Source organism: Trichomycterus rosablanca, chromosome 2 (genome assembly GCF_030014385.1).
Source record: "Trichomycterus rosablanca isolate fTriRos1 chromosome 2, fTriRos1.hap1, whole genome shotgun sequence".
Taxonomy (NCBI): domain Eukaryota; kingdom Metazoa; phylum Chordata; class Actinopteri; order Siluriformes; family Trichomycteridae; genus Trichomycterus; species Trichomycterus rosablanca.
In genome coordinates this window covers 29,646,372-29,658,423 of record NC_085989.1, presented here as the reverse complement: position 1 = coordinate 29,658,423, position 12,052 = coordinate 29,646,372, and the positions used below count along the sequence as shown (strand labels likewise).

At 40.0% G+C, this 12,052-nt stretch overlaps 1 protein-coding gene across 2 annotated transcripts in view; it reads left to right on the top strand.

Moving 5' to 3' along the window:
* The window catches only part of vps50 (VPS50 EARP/GARPII complex subunit), a 258,290-nt gene that overhangs the window by 72,424 nt on the left and 173,814 nt on the right, over nt 1–12,052 (top strand). For both annotated transcript variants that reach the window (XM_063014101.1, XM_063014109.1), the window contains exons 10-11: nt 1,387–1,429; nt 3,684–3,782. In XM_063014101.1, coding sequence (XP_062870171.1) covers nt 1,387–1,429; nt 3,684–3,782 — 142 coding nt within the window. The remainder of the gene's footprint in view (nt 1–1,386; nt 1,430–3,683; nt 3,783–12,052) is intronic.

Below are 12,052 nucleotides of genomic sequence, written 5' to 3'. Positions count from 1 at the left end.
ACGCTGTCCACGGGTGCTGTTGGCTGGATGTTTTTGGTTGGTGGACTATTCTCAGTTCAGCAGTGACAGTGAGGTGTTTAAAAACTCCAGCAGCGCTGCTGTGTCTTATCCACTTATACCAGCACAACACACACTAACACGCCACCACCATGTCAGTGTCACTGCAGTGCTGAGAATGATCCATCACCTAGATAATACCTGCTCTGTAGTGGTCCTGGGAGAGTCCTGACCATTGAAGAACAGCATGAAAGGGGGCTAACAAAGGATGCAGAGAATCAGATGTGGCGGATGACTGCCTGTAAACTTTAGGAGCATTTAATTTTATTTTTTTATTAACATCTAATGTTGTCATTACTTGTACTAAATATTACTGTTGAAAGGTTGTATGTTGGATAAAACGCTGTTCTTCAATGCTGCTTTCATGATGGCACGTCCAGGGTTTTTTGCTATTGGTTGAACTGAGCGATAAAAATGTAATATCTGGTCCACAGATCTGATTTGGCATCAATGCCTTTCCTGACAAATCTTTCCTCATTTATCTGGGCTTGTGACCAGCACTAAGAGCGCACCTCACAATGCCTAGACAGTTTGGCCTTTCTACTCCCTCAGACACAGCCACCAAGGCCTATGTAGACAGCTTTTATCACGGCGTAGTGCTCAACTCATGGGGATCTTTTGAAAGTAAATCCAAGTCTAATCCCGAGATAGATATTGTTTGGAGCTGGTCATAGACTTAACAGATAGGCAAGACAAAGCCTGTGTGATCTGCACCAGTCCACTGCTCAGTTAAAGTAAGTGTCATAAAAAGTGTCATCAACTGCCTTATCCTGGTTAGGGTCACCACAAGTCTGGTTCTACTGGAAAAACTATGCGTGAGGCAGGTATACCCTGGACAGGTTGGCAATCAATCCTGCAGGGCTTTGGTCATGTCTCCCACATCAATACATAGCCAATGGCCAATCGGCAGTCGCTCAGCATAGTGGTAGACTAGTGTAATGTGCGCTGTACTTAATGAGTTTGCTAGTTCTAACCGTTTTAATTAGTTTTCTTTGTACAGGGTACACAAATTGTCCTAACTGTACAGAATGATCAAGTCACTGAAATGTCTCCTGTGTACAAGCACATCATTGCTTCCAAATAGCATAAAACACAATGCCTGTCATTTGCTTATGCAGTTTTGCATTACAGACATTTTTTGTTGACAAAAAAAAAAAAAAATGAAAGATTTATTGTCAAGGTAATGTTTTTTTTTACTTATTTATTATTCTAGCACTGCTCACAGTGGTACATTTTGGTCCTGAGTGGTTTATTTTTTGTAGCCGAGATCACTTGCTGCTGTTATTACTACTGTATATTTCATTTAAAATACTTTCTTTTTTTTCCCAGTGAACTCAATTCAAAGCTGCAGGACACCCTTGAGCAAATCGAGGTATGTACAATCTTTTATGTCCGGTACAAGTTAAATATTTAAAAAATGCCAGCAATTCTAAAAACGCTTCACTAATGTGATTTTAGACACTTATCAGAGACAGCTGTTACTGTCTCCCTCATACACTGTGCATGGACATAATACAAGGAATTTCGAGATGTGTAATTATATAGGAGCGTGCATTTAGGTCTGAGTGCTGCTCAGTGCATATGTGCAGTATTCAGTCCCTTTAGCTCAAAAGCAGATGGAACATGTTCTTCTGAATAAACTGCTCCCACCAAGGAGCGTGTGGCTGTGTTCAAGCATGTGAGAGCTCAAACCCCTACACACACACACTCACATTTTTTCAAACGTCTAGGACGTAATTTTCAGAGAGGATAAAGCAGAAGAAATTTTAAAGAGCTCAGCCCTGAATGTAAAATTAGTTCTCTCTCATGTATATTATTACACATTATCTCTTCTATAGTATTACTTACTGTAGTAACTACTTTTTTCACTAGCCACTTTTCTTAAGAATGTTTTGGTCTTGATTAAAAGCTAGTGTTAGAACTGTATGATAGTGCCTAATGGACCATAAGAGACAGCGCTGTTTGAAAATTACACTCGACATTCCAAGTAAAGTTCATTTGGGCTAGACTTGCATAAAGTGCACTTTCATGAAGCCACACAGCCAATCATGTCGCTTTAGTCATTTGCATCAGGAGGTAGACACGGTGGCTCGGTGGGTAGCACTGTCGCCCCACAGCATTTAGGTCCTCAGTTCAACCTTCTGACACATCCTTCAGACAGTTTCCTCAGGTGGGGCGGTCTGGGTCCTTTCTGTGTGGAGTTTACATGTTCTCCCCGTGTCTGTGTGGGTTTCCTCTGGAAGCTCTGGTTTCCAAAGACATGCAAATGAGGTGAATTGGAGATACAAAATTGTCCATGACTGTGTTTAACATTAAACTTGATCTGATGAATCGTGTGTAACCAGTAACTACCTGAATAAATATCATGAATGTAACCAAAGTGTGTAAAACATGACGTTAAAATCCTAATAAATAATAAATAAATACATTTGCATCAGTGGTGAAAAATGAAATAAATCTGCTTGTACGTTCAAATCCACATGCTGACACTACAAGCTCACATCCACCTTGTTTTTCAAATTGAATATAGGCAGGCTCGAGTTTCAGTTGGAGTACTGAAATTACCAGTCATAAAAGCAGCCTGATTTGTATTGCAGCCCAGTTGTCTCACATTAACTACCCACTGCACTTAGTCCGCTACACTGGGAAGTTTGATAAAGGCTTCATAGCCTAAATAAGTTACAGTACAGTGTCAAACAAGAGGGTTAGTATTAAGTCATCTAAATGAGGGCGGCACATTGGCTCGGTGTGTAGCACTGTCACCTCACAGCAAGAAGGTCCTGGGTTTAATTCCCAGTTGGAGTGGTTCGGGTCTTTTTTGTGTGGAGTTTGCCTGTTCTTCCCGTGTCTGTGTGGGTTTCCTCCGGGAGCTCCGGTTTCCTCCCACATTCAAAGAGATGCAAATGAGGTGAACTAGAGATACAACATTGTCCATGACTTGAGTTTGATATTAAACTTGAGCTGATGAATCTTGGGTAACCAGTAACTACCTGTTCTGTCATGAATGTAAGTGTGTAAAACATGATGATTAAATTCTAATAAATAAGTCATCTAAATGATCTTCCCTTTTAAGCAACACCCACTTATAAAGCTGAACAGTCTTATTCCATAGGCAGCACAGTCCACCAGTTTTAGATCTTGCAAGAGACCTAACCTATTATTAAACATGTAGCTTTTATGTATTCGATATTGTTGTGTATAACATAATTGTTGTGTTCTATTTACATAGCGTTTGGATTTTAAAGTTGTTGTTTTTTATTATTATTATTATTATTTTTTAGAATTTAAAAATACTGTTCATTTTACATCTTAATTTATCTTTTTTTTGGTTAAAACTAGGTCCCTTATGCCATTTGTTTGTGATATGATGACTAAATCACCTTGTGATCCTATTTTCTTCCTGACTTATTGCATTCTACCTCTGACTGTGTATGTTTTTTTTTTTTTTCTGCTGTAGTTTTGCACATGAAAAGAAATAACAATTGTCCTTCGCCATTCTCAGTTTAATATGCCAGCTAGATAATTAAACGTAAATAATAATCCTCTGCAGTTCTAATAATAGAGTGTTTTTTAATTTCAGCTACAATGCCCCTTTTACACCTTTCCCTTTTCTTTACCCTGTGCAGGAGCAGCTAGATGTGGCTCTGTCCAAAACCTGTAAAAACTTCGACGTTGCACACTACACCCGAGTTCAGCTTGCATACTCACTTCTGGGCAAGACACAGGTGAGTCCGAAATCCACACTCATCATAGCTTCTTGTCTGGGAAGGTGACGCAATGCTAAAGGAACGATATTCTTAGCTGCTTGCTCACTTACTTAAAGTAAAAATCCATACCAGCTCTTATCACTTTGCTATCGGCTATAACTCGCACAGCCATTTGCAACTAGCAGCTTTTCTTCTTCCTGCCATTGATCCTCATGAATAAATCTCACCACATCTCAGACATCAATCTATAGTATTCTCACCAGAGCATAAAAACCTTCTTTTAAGGAGAAATAGAAAAAAAGCTTTAGCGTCTAGGGCTTTTAGACTGCAAGATACACCGTATGGCCAAAACTGTATGGACAGCACTTCTAATTATTAAGTTTGTGTAATAACACCCAGTGTTAAAAGCTTTATATACTATATGACCACTGGATTAGGAACACCTGGCTAATAATGGGTTGGTCCACCTTTTTGATTAATTACAGCATGTGGCGGCACAGTGGTTCGGTGGGTAGCACCGTCGCCTCACAGCAAGAAGGTCCTGGGTTCAATCCCCAAGAGGGACGGTCCAGGTCCTTTCTGTGTGGAGTTTGCATGTTCTCCCCATGTATGCATGGGTTTCCTCTGGGAGCTCTGGTTTCCCCCCACAGTCCAAGAACATGTAAGTGAGATGAATTGGAGATACAAAGTTGTCCAAGACTGTGTTTGACATTAAACTTGTGAACTGATGAATTTTGTGTAACAAATGACTATATACCGTTTCTGTCATGAATGTAACCAAAGTGTGTAAACATAATGCTAAAATCCTAATAAATAAATAAATAAATAAAAATTACAGCATGCAGATGTCAGGAAACAGACTTCACAAGGTGGTGAACATGTTATGATGACTACTGGTCTTAAGGCATACCATTCGAATGCTCCTTAGACCATCATACCACCGTCACTGGCCTGTAGCACTCCAACGCTGCAACCAGGAGATGCGCTTTCATGCGTTTTCCGCCAGATGCGGACCTGTCCATTGGTGTGTCTCAACAGGAGACACCAGGCTGACCTCCTTCCATGTGTCCAAGGTCCATTGACGCCCTTCGTTGGCTCATGCAAGGCATTGGTTGCGGTGACAGGTGGTCAACAGTGGCACACGTGTTGGTCTACAGCTGTTGTACCCTAGTCGACCAGGGTACGTCTCATGGTCATGGCCAAAATTGGTTGCACTTACCCACAGTTGTACTGCTGGGTGAGCTGTTCCACTGTGGCACATCACTGGGACAGTGGTAGCCTAGTGGGTAGAGCTTGGGCCTGTCAATCCAAAAGTTGAGAGATCGAATCTCAGCCCTGCCATACAGCCACTGTTGGGCCCTTGAGCAAGGCCCTTAACCCTGTCTGCTCCAGGGGTGGTGTACAATGGCTAACCCTGTGCTTTGACCCCAGCTTTCAAACAAGCTGGGATATGCTGTCAAATAAAGGCATTCATTCATTGCTGCGATACCGGTCACTACGCACGACGCCGCTGTGTGACCTTAGGCTGGATGTTTGTTGATGGTTCTTTCAGTCTTGGTATACCCATGATACCATGGTATGGGAACACCCCGCAGATGCAGCTGTTTCTTAAACACTGGCACCACACCTCCAGGCTCCAACTATCTGTCCACGGTCAAAGTTGCTCATGTCGCTCTGTTTACCCATAGCTGGTAAATGTTGCCTTTTGCTGTGCAGTGGACAAGTTACCACCTTATATGAGACATATGAGACAACCTATTGTGACATAACCACCAATTGGGGGCACTTTATCAGTGATCATATGCCACCTGCCAGGTGTTCCTAATCCAGTGACCGTTTAGTGTACAATTAATTATCTAAATAAATTATATGCTTTCATTATTGAAGCAATCGTTTTAGAAAGATTAGATTTTGTGTTAGCATGTTTTGTCTCCTATGCTCAAATCAAGGTCTGAAAAGACAAGGTTTCACCTGTTTGGTTTGAAGTTACTTCTATGGCCTGCACAGAGACCTGACCTCAAAGCCAGTGAACACCTTAGGGATGAACTGGAATGATGATTGCAAGCCAGTCCATCTTGTATTTTAGTTTTTTTTAATGGTTAGGGCACTATTAATGATTGTTCATTCATTGTTCATTGTTCGTTTAGTTCATTGAGTTTTTTCCTGACTTATTATTATTATACATTGTTCTTCTTATTGTCTATCTTTTTATACTGAGTGCTGTACTATCCCTTCGCTGCTGCAACGATGTGAATTTCCCCACTGTGGGACTAATAAAGGATTATCTTATCATTCAGGATCAGGGTGGGCATGAAACACTGGACACAGGTTTCAGTTTAATGTTCTTCAGTTTAATGCAGGAGAACACTCATTAAACCATTTACTCACTCTTACCTAGGGGCAACTTGACTAAGTTCTATTTTCTGCATGATATGCAGATGTGAGGAGAAGCCCAATTACCTGTAGAGAACTTGGACATTCACATATTTTCACAGACTGTGGCCAAAGGCAACAATTAATCCCATGTACCTTGCATCTAGGTTGCCCTGCAGCCCCCAAAGCTCATGCTTTGCCTCTTGTCGGCCACTCTTAATAGTATAATTACCCTTACAGGTGAACCTATTCAGTTTTTCATAATCTACTTTGCTTGTGGTGAATACATGGATGAATAGAGGACAAAAATGAGCAACAGCATTTTCTATTCACTTGCTCCTGGGAAAACATGCCTATAAAAAATGAAAAACATTTACTAGTTTACTATTTTTTAATTACTTAATTTTATAGAGGTGTACAGGGCAAATAGATTCTGTCTGTGCTGGATTTAACAGTTTTATATGAGCTCTAAAAGCTATTTTTAGTTTTTCCATCTATCTTTCTCTAACACCATGAATAGAAAAAGCTCTGTCCACATACTGTAGTCTTTTGGCTACCACGTTTTTACATTAGGGTGTTCCATCAGCAGCTTTGGTGTCTGCTATACTTTTATTAGTAGATATTTGAGCTACGTTTTGACAGTTCATTGGTGCACTATGCAATGGCATGGTCCATCAGTGAGAAAATAAGAATAGTTTTCTGCATCTGTTGAAAATGCAGACTGGTGGAATTAATATGGCTTCAAATGGCACAAGAGAGTAACAAAGCTTAACAAGCAACAGCAAATCAATAGACTGTGTTAAAAGAAAAACAGCTTTGAGCTGAAGGTAGTAAAAACCTCCCACAAATGGCTTAAAGCCCAAAAGGATCACAAAAAGTCAGTCTGACCCACTGTTGTCAGAACTAAAAGCTCATCAGATATAAACTCAGAACCAGAACATGTCATTTGTAGCGTAAGTGAACCAGAGTTTTAGAATTAAATCACTGTTTTTCTGATTTAACCTAATGACATTTATTATGTCTAATGGATTGTTGATGTTGTATAATGAACATCCACCTGTCAATTTCCATTCTGTATTTCATTTCTTGGTGCAGCTTTTCTTGTTAGTTAGAGTTTAAAGCTCTCTGGTCTGAAAAGCTTTTTAATGCTCTTTTTTTCTCCATTGAAGAAGTGAGTCCATTGACTTACAAGAAAAAGTAGGATTCTTTATATCTGGTTTAATTAAACCTAAAAAAGTTGGAGGGATGTGTTTTTGAATGTAGTTGGTCGAAAGAGGAGTAGAGAAAGTTCTTGTTTCTAATCAGCTCTTCTGAGGACATGGTGTGGGCCAAGCACTAGCCATAAAATTATCCCACAATTACACAGTGACTATGACTTTTTGCAGCTGGGAATAAAAAAAATGTTGCCAGTACTCTATTACTGACTGTTATCCAACAAGGTTGGAGTGACCCATTACATTATTTAAAACTTTATTTCAGGTCAACATTAATTGATAATGAAATAAGTCTATAAATCAATATAGCATGATTTTGATATATGGGATTATTTTTTTATAATCATTATATGTTTAGAAATACCATGAGAAGAGCACTTTTTACATGTTGACCCAACAACACGAATGCAGCATGTACACCGATCAGCCATAACATTAAAACCACCTCTTTGTTTCTACACACATTGTCCAGTTTATCGGCTTCACTTACAATATAGAAGCACTTTGTAATTCTATAATTACTGACTGTAGTCCATCTGTTTCTCTGCATGCTTTGTTAGCCCCATCATGTTGTTCTTCAATGGTCAGGACTCTCCCAGGACCACTACAGAGCAGGTATTATTTAGGTGGTGGATCATTTTCAGCACTGCAGTGACACTGACATGGTGGTGGTGTGTTAGTGTGTGTTGTGCTGGTATGAGTGGATCAGACACAGCAGTGCTGCTGGAGTTTTTAAACACCTCACTGTCACCGCTGGACTGAAAATAGTCCACCAACCAAAAATATATCCAGCCATCAGCGCCCTGTGTGACCACTGATGAAGGTCTAGAACAGGGGTGTCAAACTCACGGCCCGCGGGCCAGATCCATTTTATGTGGCCCGCGAGAGCTTAAACGACTGTACGATTGTTGTGATGGTTCGAGTCGTTACAGAGAAGCGCTTATAATTTTATGGGAGTCCTGCGCCTTTAACCGGCAACTGCTGACATCGTAGTCATGGCAACTAACTTTGATCTCGCTGAGTAGCCATGTGACTTTTACTGCAAAAGAACGCGGGGTAGCGCAGTCAGTAACGTAAACAATAATAAATAAATACAAATAATTATCTTGCAATATAATACCAAAGCATCATCTGTAAGTAGTGGCGTTTATATTCTCAGTTGTTTGTAAATGTTTAGTGAGTATATCACAGCGTTTTAGTTACAAATTTACCATAATTAAATACAATTGTTACCGTTACTATAGCAATTAGTATCTTTACACAAAATTCTAACTCGTTAGCGCTATTTTACGTTTGGTTAAATCTCATATTGTACCAGATGTAACACTTGACTACAGCTGTGTGCTTGTACTGTATTAAGTTCTTTATTGTTTGTATTGTTTGTATTTTTACTTCATTTTGATGCACACAGTGTATCACACAGCTGGGAAGCAAATAAACCGACTGTATTCTGAAGAGAGCTGTCTGTCTGTCTGTCTGTCTGTCTGTCTAGCTGAGCAAGGGGGATAAACTATTAGTGAGGGCAGAATGATTGTCTTAAAAATACACTGTAAAATCCTAAACAAACTGCATCTTTCAAAATGCATGCTGATTTTGTGACCTGCAAAGTGACACATCCCGCCAGTAGATGATGTTACACATATTTACACATGATCCCAAAATGTACAAGAAGATAAGTAAGAAAATTAAGCAGAAGGAGGAAATTTAGTGAAAGTGAAAACAAGTTTGTGCTTCAGGAAGAGAAAACGGTGCGTCTCTTGTGTTATGAGGCCGTGTCTGTGGTAAAGTAGACAATATAAATGCAAAATTTAGCCTCCAAGAAAAACAACAGACTGCAATCACAGCAGGATACGTTACAATCGTCCCTTTGAGTGCCACAATAATGCTGATGTGGCCCTCGGTGAAAATGAGTTTGACACCCCTGGTCTAGAAGATGACCAACTCAAACAGCAGCAGTAGATGAGCGATCGTCTCTGACTTTACATCTACAAGGTGGACCAACTAGGTAGGAGTGTCTAATAGAGTGGACAGTGAGTGGGCACAGTATTTAAAAACTCCAGCAGCGCTGCTGTGTCCGATCCACTCATACCAGCACAACACACACTAACACACCACCACCATGTCAGTGTCACTGCAGTGCTGAAAATGATCCACCACCTAAATAATACCTACTCTGTGGTGGTCCTGTGGGGTCCTGACCATTGAGGAACAGCATGAAAGGTGGCTAACAAAGCATGCAGAGAAACAGATGGACTACAGTCAGTAATTGTAGAACTATGACGTGCTTCTATATGGTAAGGGAATCTGATAAAATGGACAGTGAGTGTAGAAACAATGAGGTGGTTTTAATGTTACGACTGATCAGTGTATCTTAAATACAGTCTAACGCTTAAGTTCAGACACTCCTGGTCATACTTCATATTTAAATAAAAAAAGCTAACACATCATCTACCAGGAACAAACTTGAAGAAAAAAGCCACATTAGCATTTATTTCATTTTACTTTCAAATCAGCAAAACATAAGTTGTCCAAGCGTGTCCAGACATTTGCTTAAGATTGTAATATGGTCAGCAGTTTCCTGCTACATGAAACAAATAAGGTTAATACCATTAATAAATTGGGTTTGTTTACCCGCAGCTCTTTAAAGCACAAACTTTAACATAGAATCTACAGTGGGGCCAAAAAGTATTTAGTCAGCCACTGATTGTGCAGGTTCTCCTACTTAGAAAGATGAGAGAGGTCTGTAATTTTCATCATAGGTACACTTCAACTATGAGAGACAAAATGAGAAAAGAAATCCTGGAAATCACATTGTAGTATTTTTAAAGAATTTATTTGTAAATTATGGTGGAAAATAAGTATTTGGTCAATAACAAAAGTTCAACAAAAAACAAAAGACTTTCGGTCCTCTTTATTAGGAACACATATCCTGTTAGCACATGTTGTAGATGTGCAGTTAAAGACTTACTTTATGCACAATGTGTGTAAATCTCTCTACTTCGTTGGCCATGTTAGTATTGAGGTGTTCAGGGTGGTACAGTGGCTCGGTGGGTAGCACTGTTACCTCATAGCAAGAAGGCCCTGGGTTTGATCCCCAGGTGGGGCAGTCCGGGTCCTTTCTGTGTGGAGTTTGCATGTTCTCCCCGTGTCTGTGTGGGTTTCCTCCGGGAGCTCCGGTTTCCTCCCACAGTCCAAAGACATGCAAGTGAAGTGAATTGGAGATACTCAATTGTCCATGACTGTGTTTGACATTAATCTTGTGAACTGATGAATCTCGTGTAATGAGTGGCTACCGTTTCTGTCATTAATGTAACCAAAGTGACATGACATGAAAATCCCAATAAATTAACCAATGAGGTGTTTAAAAATCCCACCAACACTGCTCCACCTGATACATTCACACCAACAGCACACTCTACCATGTCATTGCCATGGTAATGCCATTTCAGGGTAAGAATGGTTCAAGGGGGGTCGTTTTTGATTATTAATAGGGTACTGGATTTGACATGGTCTACATAGCAACAGATGTAAGTCTTACTGGTATTTATAATTGTTTTGTAATGAAAATGATTCCGCCTTGGTTCAGCCTTAAAACCTGCTTTCTAAAAGGGGGTGCATCTAATGGCAGGACCTGCATTTTGGGAAACGTGTGCTGTGGTAAAATGTCGAGTATACCGCTGTCTCAGATTTTTTGCTCAACATTGTCTCTCACTACTGCGACCGCACTCTTAATTTAAATGTCAACAATTAGCTGTCGGAAGTAAATGACACTGACGTCTTTTTAACTGCTAACATAGATCTAACAACGACTTATCCATAGGTTAGCGGTTAATTGGGTAATCATTACCATCTGGATAAGCTGCTTATCAGACTGTGGAGTTTAGCCTGTAGCTGTGTGTGCGTCTGTAATGTGGGAATGACTTTTTGTGGATCTCCTTTGTGCTTTTGTGAGTTGATTGATCTGGATGTGTTGCTCTTTGATATTGATTTGGACACTTTGATGGAAGTAGGACACAATAAGAAGTCAGTTTGTGTTACTGACTCAGTGTTTAAAAGACTTTGTAGTGAAGAATTATAGAAAGAGTGGGGGAAAATAATTTAGTGCTGTGAATAAGTAATTGCCACCATATTTCACTGCATATTTCATTTCTATCAACCACTTTATCCTGGTTTGCTTTAACTGGCACATCTGGTTTTACCTGGAAACACTGGTGACAAGGCAGGAACACCCTGGACAGGGCTTTATACCCCTCCTAACGTATAGCCAATCATGTTCGTGTAGATACCCGGCCGGCTGTCAGCAGTGGTAGGTTATCATAATAGTTTGCTTTGTCCTTGCATATTTTTGACAATAAGTGACATCAGAACCCTGTACTAAACAGATTCCACAAAGGAACAGAAGTAAAAACACAACAGCATTGGTCTGTCCAGAAAACTAGTAATCTGTCTTGCTGCCTACTGTCTACCTAGACAGCTGCCTAAGTGGAGAGGATTCTAATAAGACATCAAACTTATTGGGATTGCCTTTACCGCTAAGGAAGCATTAGACGCTCCCTCATTATTCAGTTGGATTAGCGCTTCGAAATAAGGCACCTTATTTTTTTTCTATTTTATTTAATTTTTTCTCCCAATTTTGGCATAGTCAGTTTGTCTTCCACTGATGGGGGATCCCTGATTGCAGTCAAGGTAAGTATTGCTGCT